The sequence below is a fragment of the Oratosquilla oratoria genome, chromosome 34 (genome assembly GCF_046742065.1).
Source record: "Oratosquilla oratoria isolate Oo_2021 chromosome 34, ASM4674206v1, whole genome shotgun sequence".
NCBI lineage: Eukaryota > Metazoa > Arthropoda > Malacostraca > Stomatopoda > Squillidae > Oratosquilla > Oratosquilla oratoria.
Window position 1 is genome coordinate 43,068,171 of NC_134810.1, and position 16,819 is coordinate 43,084,989.

The 16,819-nt window shown below is 37.4% G+C and overlaps 1 protein-coding gene across 1 annotated transcript in view; it reads right to left on the bottom strand.

Annotated features, from left to right (window-relative positions):
- Nucleotides 1–8: 8 nt before the first annotated feature.
- Nucleotides 9–16,819, bottom strand: part of Pp2C1 (protein phosphatase 2C) — a 17,486-nt gene continuing 675 nt past the window's right edge. The window contains exons 2-6 of the mRNA XM_076173555.1: nucleotides 9,204–9,338; nucleotides 7,539–7,751; nucleotides 4,347–4,567; nucleotides 3,604–3,738; nucleotides 9–1,705 (exon numbers count right to left, since the gene is read on the bottom strand). Coding sequence (XP_076029670.1) covers nucleotides 704–1,705; nucleotides 3,604–3,738; nucleotides 4,347–4,567; nucleotides 7,539–7,751; nucleotides 9,204–9,338 — 1,706 coding nt within the window. The 3' untranslated portion in view covers nucleotides 9–703. The remainder of the gene's footprint in view (nucleotides 1,706–3,603; nucleotides 3,739–4,346; nucleotides 4,568–7,538; nucleotides 7,752–9,203; nucleotides 9,339–16,819) is intronic.

Sequence of the window (16,819 nt, forward strand, 5' to 3'; positions counted from 1 at the left end):
TTAACTTGTGTATATATATATATATATATATATATGTTGTATCTCTAGTGACCATGTGTGTGTAGACAAACATGGAAACAGTTTAGCAAAAATTGTATCACCAATGAATTAAAGTGAAAATACATTACAAGGACGTGAACCTAAAACATCTGCCACTTACATCCACCTTGCTGCAAGAGTAATGCATGGGAGTTTAGCAATTACTGAAACCTGCTATATCCTTAGCCATATTAAAATATGGAACACCACAATTTAAAATTTCACTTGCCTGAGTAGACCACATGTTAATCCTGGCATGGCCTGCCTAAACATGTATTTTGTCTGAATTACCAGTAATTCTATCCAGTTTTTAAGTGTTTATGATCTAAACAGGACACCTGCAGATCTTCATTATACTGCTAGCACAGTCCCAATACTTTACAACCTACTTATATGTCATAAACCCTGCATCACCACACCCACACTTATATGCTAGCAGGCAACTGTCATAGCACCTCTAGAGTGAGTCCTCACTTTGGTGTCTTGTAGTGAGATCATGGGTAAAACCCTCACCAAAGTGACCTTTCAAGAATTTCAAATTTACCGAACACCAAAGTGAAAACAATAAAAATCTTCCATTTCTAAGATATCAATGAATAAAAACAATAAATAATATTCTTATTCTTAAAATATTTACAGGATCTAAAACCTAACGATCCAAAGTCTACTTCCGTAAATGCCTTGGGCAACCACGTTTCTTCTGACTTCTGGTGACCATTGACTTATGACTCCACGTGTGGGAGCGTGTGTGTACCCTTGCACTTTTGTGCCCCGGCTCACCCTCGGCCCCTTCATGCTGCCCTCCCCGGCCTCTCTTGGATGGCAGCTTGGACGGGGTCAGGGCCAAACTACTTGGAATGCTTTGCCTATTAATTAGCTTCAAGACTCGTGTTGATTGCAAGCTGCCTATGCTATGCCTAGTCTGTCTACTAGTTGTAGCTCCCACTTTTTGCATTGCTGTCTTGCTACTATCATCCTTCCAACTATTGTTGTTATTGGTAGATAATCTATTTTGGTCTCTATTTTCACTGGAATTATTCACACCTGACTGGAACCCAGACCTTGTTCTTCTTTTAATATCCTCGTTTTCTGACGAGTCTTGGTTCTGATTCTGTTCTTTCTTTACACTCGCAACTATCTTTTTTGGCTTACTCTCAGTGCTTGGACTTAATGTACTGCTAGACACTACTGGAATCTGAATATCATCTGGCTCTGGCTTTGGATCATCTATCCTTATTTTTCTTGTAAACACTACAGAATCATCATGCTCACTATCACAGTTTTCATAAACAGCAGGCTCAGCCTGTCTCATGTTGGTACAGCCACACTCAGTGCACTCCACTTTGGTATCCAAGTCCATATCTGGTCCACCCTGATCCCCATCACCACCACCTTCATCATCACCTTCATTTTGCTGAGGATCTTCGCAACCCGTTTCAGGACTTCCAGGTTCAGTATAATTTTGAGGATCATCAGCATTCTGCTGCTGCCATTCCTCTGGTATTCTCTCTTTAATTTTTAAGACACCTCTACTTGCTCCTTGTCTTGGTGTTTGGTTCTGATTATACACATGTACCTTGACAGTGGCTTCTCTGTTTTTGTCCTCCTCACTGCTACGTTTAAGCTTCACAGGCGACTTCTTCATCCCCTTTTGTTGTAGTAACACCTGCAAAACAATATGATTAACAAACAGAAAAGATTTTCATATATCTAAAATATTTTTTTCTCTTTCTCTAGCTAGGTTTTGAATGTGTATGGTGGGAGTATATTTTGACATGACACCCTCTTTACGAGAGGAAAAAGACCCTTTGGTATATGTTCTAGTTAGCATTAATAATTTCATTCAGCTTTTGGTCCTTATGTGCCTAATTCTTATATACAGACGCTCCTCTACTTACGTTCATTCCTTTTACGTTTTTACGTTTGAACTGACTGTAAAAAAAATTTTTTTGTATTTTTTGGAGTGAATTTTTGAGTTTAGCGCGCTCTCCGTAGTACGAGACGTTCAAACTATACTTACTCTTGATGCTGCGTCCATTGTTTACATGGCACATACGGCAGACTGAACGTGCCTTGCCTCCTCCTCCTTCTCCCCCACCATCTCATTTTGTGTTGCTTGAATTTAATTTGAAATTATTGTTATTATTTTACAATGTTATGTTTATAATTAATGATTTGGGGGTGTTTTATAAGATACGGTAATAGAATTTGTGGATGTATAGTATACAGGTAGTCGTCGACTTACGACTGATCGACTTTACGACCCCGAGATGGTGCAATAATATCTAACATTTAATAGAGTAATAGAATTGCAATGTTATGCCTGGCATTGCAGTACATTACTCCGCACGCTGCGAGATGCGAGTACGATAGTTTTCGCAGGCTGCCGGCAGCGTCAGCATCCCAGCCAGCTAAATATTCTTTCATTTTGTTTGTTTGAAGTAAAATGTTTCCTAATTTTGCATTGCATTTTGTATTTTTGTATGTTTTGCAATTAATAAAATATAACTAACTTTTTATGCCTAGGCTAGTTTGTTGTCGATAACAATATGTTCGGTACAGTACTTAAACGAAAAGAATGTGTTTTGTTGAAATAAAAAAAATCCTAATTTTGCCTTACATTTTGTAATTTAATGTTTTGCAATTAATAAAATGTAACAGTATTTTCTTATGCCTAGTCTGTTGTCGATGACAAAATGTTCGGCACAGCATTTTGCATTTTTATGTTTTGCGATTAATAAAATGTAACAGTAAACTTTGTTTATGCCTAGTCTGTTGTTGATAACAATATTTTCGGTACAGTACGTAAATGAAAAGAATGTGTTTCGAAATATTTTTTTCCTAATTTTGCTTTACAATGATTTTAATGTAACCAACAAAAAAAGGATTTGTAGGTCAAATATGACAGGACTTTATTCAGTATGCGTATGCCTAGGCTACGTTTCCTAACGAAAATGATAAAAAGTTAATGAATATTAAACAACGTAGCTCAAAGATAATAAGATTTTATTCAGTATGCATACGTTTCCTAAAGAAAGTCTGATGGTAAAATAATACAAATACAGTATTAAATATCATAGGTCAAAGATGATAGGATTTTATTCAATATGCTTAGGCCTAGGCTACGTTTCCCAAAGAAAATCAGATGAAAATATAAAAAGGTTAAAAATACTATACAACATAGTTCAAAGATGCTAAGATTATTTCAGTATGCTAAATATACAATATATATATATATACAGTATATTATATAAAGGGTATATACTGTATATATATATATATATATATATAGACCGACTTGCGTCCAGATCGACTTACGACCTGTCTGTCGGAACTGAACTCGGTCATAAGTTGACGACTACCTGTAGTATGAACGGTCATACATTTCTGGAACGTACAGTAACAACTTACGTTCATTTTCACGTTACATTCGGCCGTTCGGAACGTAACTAAAACGTAAGTTGAGGAGCGTCTGTACACCAAAAGTCCTTGACATGACCAAACCCTTAGAAGGTAAGGGTCTTTTGTATGTATACAAATGGAAGAGATACAATTAACACTTGCCTCTCGTTTAGGTCGACCAGGTGGATCAAGAAACACAGTAACTGCGCTCGTGTTGTCAGCACGAAGCCTCAACAAAGCGTAGCTATCTAATGCACTTGACACAATTGAACGGGAAGGATTCAACCACAATCGTTGCTGGGGGAAAAAATGAAATAAAATAAATTAGTCTGAAATGTATCTGAGGTCTCAAAGTGCTTGTTCTGTGATTTGAGAGTGAACATGGTTTTGTTGGAATATGGCACACCTAGTGACACTACCCGATCCTAAGCATGTTTGTTTTCCTGAGGAAGATACAACCTGTCAGGACCATTAACCTCTTCACTCCGGGGCACATCGCACGTCTGGCAGCATTAGCTGCCCGACGTGCGATGTTGCATCATAATAATCGCATTATAAAAAATAAAGTCAGTGCTCAATCGTTCGTTCTTTCACCCGTGAATTTTGATACCCATAGAAAATATGATGAAGTCAGTTTGGAGAGAATGGAGGTTACGTAGGTACGACTACAATAAATATAATCAAGATGCCGACATCGTATGGAAGTGGTTAATATAACTTCAATGCCAAATCTCACATAAGGTTCATAAACACACACAGGTATGTTAGAAAATTAAAGAACAGGAGACAGGATGCAACAAGCATTGCTCCTTTCTTGTATACTAAAATTAGGTAATTACACACACCAATAAGACCTCTGGGGGATGGAGTCAAAGCATATATTCATAAAAATCCAAAATGCCTACCTTCCCGCATGTAGTAGGGATGCCAAGGTAATGCTTCTCATTATTCTTTTCTGCTGAGTATGCAACATGAACAGCACTATTAGGTGACTTCACGTTCCACAGCCCATCAGTACCGAAGATGAGACATCGATGTTTAGCAATGTTTATTGGTATTACACAGACGTCTGGCACAGGAGATACAACAAACTGATCATTCGTTGCATTGTAGCTCCACAAGTCTCCTGTAAACATTGAACAACTCTTGTAAGTGACCTGTTTGAGACCAAAATGTGAATGTGCCAAATCCAAATCTTAGACACAATTAATATCAATTATAATAGAACCCCAACTTGGCAATCGAATTCGGCCATGGGATGGTCCACTAAAGATATTTTTCCACAAGCTGGGCGTTTGTTATTGATGCTTTATTTAACAGAACTTTTTTTTATTAAATCAACTCTTTGCTACATACCACTGGCCTTTTAGTAAGATATGGTAAGGAAAAATCATACCAACAGATAATAGAAAACCACCCAATTTAGCGAACAGGTTTCTGCTAATCTTCCATTAAATCAAGTTGTTATCATGATATGGTTTAACGACACAAACTCCCCCCGATCGGAAGGCTAGGACGGTGACCTTCACAGAGGAATTTGTAGTGTGAAATTTAATGAACCATGCCCTTGGTTCAACTTCGCTGGTGGCAGGATTCAAACCCCCATCCCCTTGACCTTTGCTGCAAGTAACGACGACGCCCTAACCCACTCAGCTTGGTCACCTTACACAGACCCGTTCTATTATTACACACCCTCTCATTAGGTTCATCTTTACAAATCAGTGATATGCCAGTCAACAAGCTTCTAATACAGATTTTTTATCATTCATCCTCTGTTACTGATCTGTAGAAAACAATAATGGCTTTTTTGCAATTACCTGAAATTTTTATTAACAAGACTAAAATATCAATTATCGTCTCTCCTGTGGATTTCCGTTCTTACCTCTTACACCTGTCATGATATTCCCATCTGGGGTATTGGCTGCATGTTATTGTGGGGTTAAAATCCGTTCGGTAGTATGCAGCTCATTACTTTGGGGTCTATATGGGGTGCCCCTACTGACCAGAGCCACACATTTTGTCTGTGATATAGGAAATCTCTATTCTGTAGTAGAGAAACCAAACACAGAGTATGGGATCCTATGTATTTAATGTTTCCCCAGCAGGGCTTCTTCAGAAATAACATAGTGGACAAACATCTAACTCCTTATATAACCCGACCTTGTGGGGAGAAACGAACATGAAACTGGTGTAAACACAATTTGCGTAAATTGCTTGTTACTTTGTTATTAAAATTGCTAAAGGTTGATTTATTGTATAAAAAAAAAAAAAAAAAAAAAAAAAAAATTGTTTTGATATATATTATATCCCACCGCTGCCACCATTTTATGTATCCTCTCTGGTTTCTGGTAGATACATAACATTGTTTTTAAGGCGGCTTCATTAAACATCACTATTGGTTCCTTTCCTTTATTGGTTCACAATTTCTTCTATGGTTCTACACTAAGTCAATCACCTCCTGGTTCTATATCACAATGCACTCTATTATTCCTTTGTACGTATCATCGGACCGACTCCCGTCCGAGCTCTGTGCATTCCCTTAAGAAGGCCGGAAATTAGGATTCAGCATTTTTGGAGGTTCCACGCTCGTATAAGCTTAAGAGTTTATGCGAGCAAGATTACAATTGATTCTTATTACTATCTTGGGGTTACATTATATAATGAAGTCTAACATGTTAAATATATATATATCCAGGGGAGGTTCGTCAGTATACGTAATAATGTGTTTAGTACTGTGTGGTTACTTGAGTGATCGCGTGTGTTCGTGCCCGGCCGTGGCGGTGGCAGGAACTGCCTAGTCAGCAGGTGCCCTATTGTCGGCCGGCGTGTTTGGTGGTAGTCTGGTGAGTGTGTGAGGGAGTGAGTGGGTTATATGACTGGGCGATACTACTCGTCATGTATATGAGGCGTATACACAATGAGAGATATAAAAGCAGATTCAAAACATGTTTCATAGTATGGTTTTCATATCTAATAACCTTAGAATCATTCCAGTCAGCATTGTGGCCTGTATCATATCCAGGTCTAACAATGGCATTATTCATATTGAAAGTTTTCATATCATATTTACATTCCAACATTCTTTTATCAACACCATGGAAACTTTCACCCATGTGGACCTTTTTACAACCTAAACATGGCACACAGTAAACACCTGCTTGAAGAACATTTCCCCTACTTTTATTAACAAGCAATTTATGCAAATTGTGTTTACACCAGCTTCATGTTTGTTTCTCCCCGCAAGCTCAGGTTATATAAGGAGTCAGATGTTTGTCCACTATGCTATTTCTGAAGAAACCCTGCTGGGCGAAACTCTGCGTTTGGCTTTTCTCCTAGTGCTGCTGCAGTCGTTGCTGCTTTTAGGAATCTCTATTCATAGAAAAATAATGCTACTTTATTATTCTTCAACTACCCCTCTGTTATGCTGTCCCCCCCACTCTTAATACTGTCCTGTACCACTTCTCTGAACATTCATTTCCATTTTCACCTAACCTTGTGGTTGGGGAGAAAGAACATTGCCACAGAGTTTTTCCACTTGAGTAAAAGGCAACAAAAAAAGGGATGGGGATACGACTCTCTGTAGCCCTAACAGGGGACATCCCTAAAAAAAGCAAAGGCATAGTCTGGAATCTGGGAGTTACCCAACCAGAACCTTAAGGTTCTTTTAATGTAGGTGGGTGTGTGGTACAGATGAGAATAAAAGGGAAGAAATAGGCAGTATGTTTGTGAGAAAAAAGATGGATATGTTGGTATTGAAGGAAACAAAGTTGAGGTGAGTTTGAGTTTGGGAGTGTAGTTGGGAGGGTGTCAGGAGTGAAGAGAGGATGAGGGAGAGAAGGGGTGGCTATACTAGTAAATGAAGAGATTAGTAAGCATGTAATGGAGTAGAAGGAGGCACCTTCAAGGTTAATCTGGATGATGGTGAAACTGGGAAGGGAGATGTAGGTCTTTGTAAATGCATATGGGCCTGGTAGTGAGAAGAGTGAAGAGGAAAGGGAGGTTTTTTGGATAGATTTAAATGAGTGTACAGAGGGTTTAGGGAGAAATGTCAATGTAGTGGTATTGGGAGATTTTTTACTGAAATTATTGATACAAACCTAAGGATCGTGCAACGGCCAAAAATGGAATTTCGTCCATTGGCGTCGATCTTCTTACAGGACCCTGATGACCCCACTTGGGTCTATTCCACACCACTCGTGGTACTCCAGATTTGTTGATAACTTTGCCGCCACAGTCTATGATGCGTGCCTTCTCCACAAGACTTTCAGGTTTATGGTCCTTTGTCAGAGCTTCCCCTCTCCACTCCCCACCTGCAATGAGAATATAATATCCATGTGATATTGGTTCATGCACCTAAGATGATGTAACAATATTGCGGAGAGAGAGAGAGAAGAAAGAAGAAGAAGAAGAAGAAGAAGAAAAAAAAAAAAAAAAAAAAAAAAAAAAAAAAAAAGGGGGGGGTTTAAGATGTTCCTCTCTCATGCCTAACCAGTATACTTAGTACATAAAGGTTAACTGTGGTGGTGGAATTCTGTATGCATGTCTACACAGCAATTAGCCATATGATAATAATAATCAATCTGTTACCCCAAGCCTCTTGTATTAGACCCACATCTCCCTGATATTTGACATTTGCTACCAAACTAGCCCACAAGCCATCCACAGATATTGTTTTCTAGACAGAGCAAGAGGCAGCACAAGTCGAGCTGGTCTGTGTGGTGATTGCATCTAGAATCATTTAAGGCAAGACCTATTCTATGTTGGTACTCTTTCAATGTTCCCCACCTTCTCTCTGTGTGCATGTACACATGTATTTTAAGTTGGTTGTGGTTGTGTAATGCAGTGGAAAGTATGGATGGGTTTGAGAATGTTTGCCTATGCTTTTCATGTACCGTTCTATGGAGAGGATCTTGATTTCTGTATACAAATGACCTATTAGCATGGTTTTAGTGCATCTGGTTTTCATTTTTAACTATTTCAATAGAAGTCAAATAATCATACACACACAATAGGATGTCTGATGTACAACAACGCATGATAATATGCGCATTAAACAACAAAGTTACAGCTATAATACTTATTCTTTCACCAAGAATGGTTATAACCACAGATAAAGCAATCAAGCCAGTTCACAAAATATGGATATAACTCAGCTACAACTACAAAATAAATATAATCAGGATGTCAACACTAGTATCTTCGTGTATCTACTTGTGCCATGTGACACCTACGAAGGCATCATTGTACTCTATGGGCTAAAGCTTTGTGTTGTTCATAAGATGTCATTTGTCAGATCCTTGATGTATTGGCTGAAGGGTTTTTCTGAGTATTAGAAATGAGGCCTAGGACTTTGTCCAGTAGCAAAAATTAGCAACTTAATCTGACCATTAGGGGTTTCTTTGATTTATAGTTGTTAGGGGAGAGCAATGTAAATGATGATTTCAGTGTGCGAGGTCAAACAGCCCAACATAACCCTTTTCCCTAGTCTTCCTCAGCAATAATGCCAGTCCAACATGCACACCCGTTTATTCTACACCCTGATCACAGCCTGTTGTAGGTTCATTAATCCTATTCAACTCTCTTTTCATTTGTCTACTCATTGCTTTCACTCATGGCACCAATAGATATTTATAAAAAAAAATGAGGTTTCTTAATATCCCAATTAAAATATCAAGAGGCGTATTAATAAAATGGACATTCTACAATACATAATTACTAATAAATTAATTAACAACTAATTGTGCCATATAAAATACACTTACCAGGATCTTCATAGCCTAATACAATGCCTGAGTCACCAACATGTCCTATGTAAATCTTTTGTCTACGAATAAATGCTACACTTGCTGTTGTTCCACTAGTACTTGGCCACCCAGATGCTGTTCTCGGCCACTGATCTGTTAAAAGAAAATGGAAGCATAAGATACAAACCAAACCATACATTATTTTTCATCCTTTTCAATGCAATAATTACTGTAACCCATTATTCATGGGGTTTAGATACCCCTCACCCTCTTGAACTGAGGAAATTCAGCAAGACACAGCACATCCACAGCAAGGCCACTTCATTTTATCAGTGACTCCCCCTCTCTGTCCCTTCATGCAGAAAAAGAGGATGGGGGCAGTCTCATCAGGCTGCATCAAAATATTATTCACACATAACCCCTCCCTCTTCCTTGCATCACACTATCTTCTATACACAGCCATTCTCCACTCACCTCCATTTCCTGCCTTCTCCCTTCCTTCAACAGACATTCCCCTCTTGCTCAAAGCCTTTTTCACCCCATCCATCCATCTCATCCCCTTCAAGTTCATTCAATCCACCTCTGCCTTCCACTTTTTGTTTTGTTTTTTAATATTTTTCTTTACTCATTCTTTCCAGATGTCTAAACCATCCCAATACTTTCATCAGCCCTATCTGACATTTCCTTTTCCACTCATGCTTTCCTCATTTCTCACTCTATCCAACTTTGTAACCCTTACCATTCTTCCCACATTTCATCTCAAACACGTTTAACCCCTTCGATACGATGACGCCTACATAGGCGTCATGAGGAGCAAGTGGGTACACGAGGATGCCGATGTTGGCGTCTTTATTATATATATTGTAGTTGTACCTGCGTGACCCCCATACTCTGTAAACTGGCTTCATCATATTTTCTATGGTTATCAAAATTCACGGGTGAAAGAGAACGAGCAATACAGCGGTAACTTTATTTTTTATAATGCAAGTATTATGACGCATCATCGCACGTCTGTGGGTTTTGGCCCGTATTGAAGGGGTTAAACTTTTCCACTCTGCCTCTCTTAAATTCCAAGCCTGCCCCATACAGTCATAGGCACAACCCCCTCATATAATCTCCTCTTTGCACACATTCCCAAATGCCTATTTCTCGTGATACTTTTTAATTGCCCAAGGCATTTACTTGCTCATCTCAGTCTACAATTTACTTCCACCTCCACTCCTCCCTTTCCTGCCACATGCAAGCCCAAATTCCTAAATCTATCCATTTCTTCCAACACTGCTTCTAACCCACAGCAGTGGGCAGGGTACAGGGATGACCCATCATCCATGAGGAGCTAAGATGAGAGGGAGGAAAGGGTGGTGGATGGGAGTGGAATGGGCGGGAGTGGGTATGTGCCTTTTGACTTGACTTCCTCCCTTGTAAGGGGGAGAAAGCCTTTGAAATAGAGATAGATATACCCAGACCTTTCACATCATTAAAATACATTTTATGATTCAGTTATGTAGTTTCATTTGTCCATGAAAATGAAAAATATACATAATGTTCAGTACTGTAAAGTAATAAATGTACAGTATTTACTGTACCTACCAACTGTGACACAACAGAATTCTAATTTAGAATTGTTAATCTAAAATAGCACCTAGATTTACAATCATAAATAAATCTTTCAGATTTCAAGTAAATGAAAATTAGTTCATACCTCTATCCCTGCATGAAATGAATATACAATCTCCCCCCCACAACAACTTGCTTATCTTCAGTGTATATAAAGGATAAGCTCCATATTTTGGTTTATTCTATAGAATTATGACTTACTCTTGACATGGCAGGGATGACCAGTCATCCACAGAGCTAAGATATGAGGGAAACAAAGGTGGAATGGAATGGATTGGGTGCAAGTGGATGATTGCCTTGACTTCCTCCCTTATTAGAGGAAAGAGCCCTTGGTATATAGATAGTCACTTGCTCTATCTGGACTACATATGTATGGATGACTTACATGTATTAGCAATGAATACTAGGGGGTATCTGTTTATACTTTGCGGCAGCTGGGGAGACGCAAGTTGGAACAAATATTTGGGATTAAGGCAAAGTTTGTATTCTGGTCTATTTAACTGAATTAATACTTTTTGTCACTTACTCTCATCTCACTTGTTTATTAATACTCAATACATAAGGCTGATTCACGTGTAATGAATACTTGAATAGATTGTTTACATTTTGTGGTAACTGTGGAGATACAAGTTGAGACATGTTGGGATTATGGAAGAGCCCCTCTTTTGGTTTATTTGGCTAAATTATTATTTAGCCACTTCCTATGGTATATTCAGACTAAATACAATCTACATGTACATGTACTGAATAGTGTCAAATGGGGTGTATCTAGATGATTTTTTTGATGGGTGAATTGAGTCAATATTGCAAAGTTGTTTGATTCAACATACTTTTCCTGCCATGCTCATTAGATATGCCTAGGCTATAGCTATAAAATTTGTAATTACAACTTTTCTGCGGGGAATTGTTAAAAGCATGTAAATTACATTCACCCAAAGGGAAAGATTTATCCCCATGAAATTTCATGTATTATTTTTTGCATGCGGACTGTTAAATAGTTCAGATTTTTTAATTAAACCAATAAATTTTTTTTTTATATTTTTGCTGCTATAGACAATTTTCTCACCCCCCCCCCCCAAAAAAAAAAAAAAAAAAAAAAAAAAAAAAAAAAAAAAAAAGGGAACAATTACTCTGATGAGAAACACTATGTAATAATTTATGATAGGAGGGCATACATTTACTGCAAGTAGCAGAAGTTACTTTTTTTCTGGGCTACCCAGTATACAAATTCATACTTGTAATTTCAAAAGGGGAAAAAGAACAGGTAGCTATTCATTTTCATTAATAGGTCTTGTCAAAAGGTGCCGTTATATCAGACACCTGATAATCACAACTTCACTACATATATATATATGCTGTTGTCTAGAGCGAGTAATGTTCCTGTTGATGTCTGGGGTGATGCTTCAATTGCTATTTTTGAGCAGTTCCAGTTTGTTAAAGTACACTTAGATGTTCTTTATATTAACTGTGCTGGGAGTCGTCTACATACGAGAGCCCAGTGGTAATTAGTTCTGGATCAGGAGTTGGTAGATCACTCATGAAGAGGATGATTAGTAAGGGTGAATGTACTGTATCCTGAGGGACTCTATTGTACCCGGGATTGTTTTGGATTACTCTACATTGTCGTCCCAATACAATGTTGGTTAACCACTACTTGTCATTGTTATGGATGTTTGCCTCATTGATCTTTTTGAATAGAATGTCTGTGGACCTTGTCCAAAGTTTTGCATATAGTCATAACCATAACTTTGATCTCTTTTATGCTTCCAGTACTTATAAGCAGAGTACTAGTGGATAGAATTTTTTTTTATTTGGGGCAGTAGGTGTTTCCAATTTGATTTCAGCATAAAATAATTTTGCAAGCAAATCAAGTCAATAACTAACACATGAATTAATCAACAAATGTCAAGAATATAGAGTCACAGGTAAGGATATAATGATATACTAGGGATAACTCAAAAAAGGCCCATGCAGGGCTTATTTCCATTGAGGTGGAAACCAACCTTTTCATCACCTTGAATATTGTGGACAGTATATTAGTCAATACGATAGTGTTTTCTAGTGATTTGTTTTCAAGGTTGGTATTATGTGTGTGCTTTTCTAGGTGTTACGAGTTGTCGTTTAACCTCTTTAATGATTCAAGTTGTCGCAAGCAGCATAAGATGTCTGATGTACGATGATGTATCACAATACTTGTCATTGCCGAGTTACTCATTATCTTTTATTCTGGGTGATAATGGACAGAAAACATGATCATGACAGTTCACAGAATTCAGGGGTCACTCTGCTACAACTACAAAATAAATATAATACGGATACCAATGCTGACATCCTTGTATACCCACTCGCATCTCATGACGCATTTGTAGGCATCATGTAGTTGAAAATATCAGTTATGGCTCTTGTGGCTGTTTGGCCAAGGTATTTTGGATGGATATTTAGGGTTTGTAAAATTCTTTATGCCTCTTCTGAGCCTTTATTGTGGATAGAGGAGTGGCTTCATTGTTTGGTGTAACTTTACTTATTTCATTTAATTATATTTATGTTTTCTGGTATATATATATATATATATAAATATATATATTGTCAGTGTATTTGGGCAGGAGTTTTTCTCTAATGCATGTTTCATTAAAAGTGATGGCTAGTTGTGCATTAATAATTTTCTTGAAGGTATTTTCCATATACCTTATTATGGATTTGTGTTCCTTAGGAAGGAAATTTATGACTTGGCTGTATGTAGTCATATTAGCTATATATATAGTGGGCTTGAAGTTAGTTTTGGAGAAATGCTTGTTGATATGTCACACTACTGTTTAGGTGATGGTTTTGTCTTCATGACACTCAAAGCAATGCCCCATTTGGGGTACAATTCTCCAACAATCTATCTCCTGTCACTTTACTGAACTGTCGTTACAAAATTCTGTTTATCAAATACATTTTTCTTTTTACTTTGGCATTTATCAAGGGTTCACACAAGTTCGATCAATCTTTCAAATGCTTTCATTCATCTTCTCAGTTTTCTGACCATTCTTCATATTAAGGTATTGTATTCGATCGGACTGCGGGGTTTACAGGAGTTGCAAAAGTTTAAGAAATGCATGAATCTCGGCTCCATAGCACCATTTTAAAAATATGTACTGTGCGAGGTACTGGCATTAGTTCCAAGGGTGCGTTCCAGATCCTATGGTCACAGCTTCATTTGGTATAGCGAGTCCTCCTTATACGGTAATTCTTTATCCAGTAAATTCAGTTACGTTATTTGGTAATTACTACCCTTGATTCTATTTACGGTAAGAAAAATTAACAGATACTGTATCCGCTCGCGTTTTGGGGGGGGGTAAAATTAGATATTTTGAAGAGGAAAGAGCAGGGAGAAGGTACATCTCCCATAAGTCGAAACTCGGGTTCGGTATACGGTAATTTAAATTTGCGGAAGGTTTTCAGGAACACATATGTACCATATAATGAGAACTCACTGTAGTGTATTTGCTTTTAGCAGGGCTGGAAAGAAATGGTGTCTCAATACTATGATCACAGCTTCATTCAGTACTGTATTTCCTTTTACCATTCTTTTTTTATTTCCACCAAGAAAAATGTATTATGATGATGTACTATAATTTACAATATCTAATTTTCTAATGTGTAAGTATTCATTTCTGAAAAAATATCCTTGCTGCTATGACTATGTTCATCATATTTCAGATTTCAAACATTTTCTTAACCTCTTCACTCCGGGGCACATCGCACGTCTGGCAGCATTAGCTGCCCGATGTGCGATGTTGTGTCATAATAATTGCATTATAAAAAATAAAGTCAGTGCTCAATCATTCGTTCTCTTTCACCCGTGAATTTTGATAACCATAGAAAATATGATGAAGCCAGTTTAGAGAGAATGGAGGTTATGTAGGTACGACTACAATAAATATAATCAAGACGCTAATGTCGGCATCATCACGTACCCACTTGCTCTTCATGACGCCTACGTAGGCATCACTGAATGTAAGTGGTTAATCCACAAGTGTCCTTCAATTACCCTGATATCTTATTGCAATAATTTTTGGCATTTGTGAAGGTATTTAGATATTAGTATAACACCTAAATCAAAACTTCAACTTGAAAGATGTTGAAGGTCCTAGTATTACATACATACATACACCAAAGGCTTTTTCCCCCTACATGGGGGGCAGTCAAAAAGAAAAAGGCATAGAAACCACTCCCACCCATTCCATTTCCTATATATTCCACTCCCCTCCACCCTCCCTCTTATCTTGGCACCTCCTGGATGACGGGTCATCCCTGCATGCTGTCCACTGCCCTGGGTCAGAAGCAGTGTCGCAAGAGTCCTAGTATTAAGTGAACTTTAAATTTGTAACTGCGCACTACTTCAGCCGTTACGGGGGCATTAAATAAGCTGAGGAAGGCTTCCTGCCCCAGCAATTCTACTTCAGCCACTTTACTAACCAGTGGAGTGGCACTAGTAAGAAAATAGGAACAGGGGGGGGGGGGGTTAAGCCTGGCAGAAGAACCTCAAGGTGTCAAAATTAGAAATGCTTAAAATCAAACACAATGTCTCAACTACCATTATGGCAGTGGATTCAATCATTGACAAATTAAGCCAAAACTATTTTATATACTGTATTCCCAGTCAACCCAGACAACACTACAAAATCCTAATGATAAAAAAGTCCCTTAAATTGACAAAGCCTACCTAATAATATCTGAAGGTGGGCGAGAACAAAATTCCAACAGTATGTGTATATATATATGTATGTGTATATATGTGTATATGTGTATATATATATATATATATACACACACACACACATATAATTCCAACAGTATGTGTGTATATATATATATATGTATATGTGTATATATATATATATATATATATATATATATACACACACACACACACACACATATATATATAAATACACACACACACACACACATATATATATAAAATGTTTCCCTCATCAGGACACCAATTTTATTAACATTATACCCATGCCAATATTATATTAATTGTGCATAGCTATGTGATATAGTATAATAAAATTAGATATTAATTTTGTAAATTATAATACATGAATGTAATATGCAAACTTCCTGGCAGAAATAACAAAAAAACTTGCTACAAGTAAATCTACTAATGAACAAAGCTGCTAGGATATGGTCCACACGCCATGTTGTCACATGTCCAGTCCTGTTACTATCAGTTAAACAATGGCTGTGTTGTGGACCAGGTGTTCTCCATATTAATAAGCGCTGTTACGAAAAAAATTGGGGCTTCCTTGGACTTTATGAGAGAACACAGGGTTCTGCTATCGTCTGTCAATTTCCTGACATACAATAATAATCAGGCTGTCAGCATTCGTGACAATGACCCAGTTGATCTTTAGAGTTTGAGGTACCAAATTACATTGATTTGGATAGAATAGATGAATTTATCCTTTCATTTCTTTGACTTAGGCATCTATCAAAACAAATGTGGCGTATCATTCAACTGCTACAATTTCATTAGTAAATCCGTTTTAGCAATTTTTATATTGCTTTCCGCCACAAAAATCACATATTACATTGTATTATAATTTACAAAGTTAATAATTTTCTATTGCTATACCACATAGGAGTGTACTTTTAAAAATTATCCTAAAGTCCTCAAACCCTTTACACACAAAGACCCCTGTATATTATTGGTTTGGTTAGGCAAAACACTATCCTCTCGGTCATGAAGGTAACTGTGAATTTAAGAATCAAAAATATTATTCCAGTTTCCAAGATATTATAGAAAATTATTGCAGTACTGAGTAGCATTTTTAAAACCCTACATTCCACATTTGCAATTCACTAAAAACTAACCTTTGTTACTAAAATAATCATTAAAAATTCCTCAACATTTTCTATTTCAATTATATCACCAGTGTAGCACCCTTACTTTTTTTATGTCTTGCTAAATCCATACTATTTGCTGCGATACCTTTTACTCCCTAAAATCCAAGCTCAATCTAAAT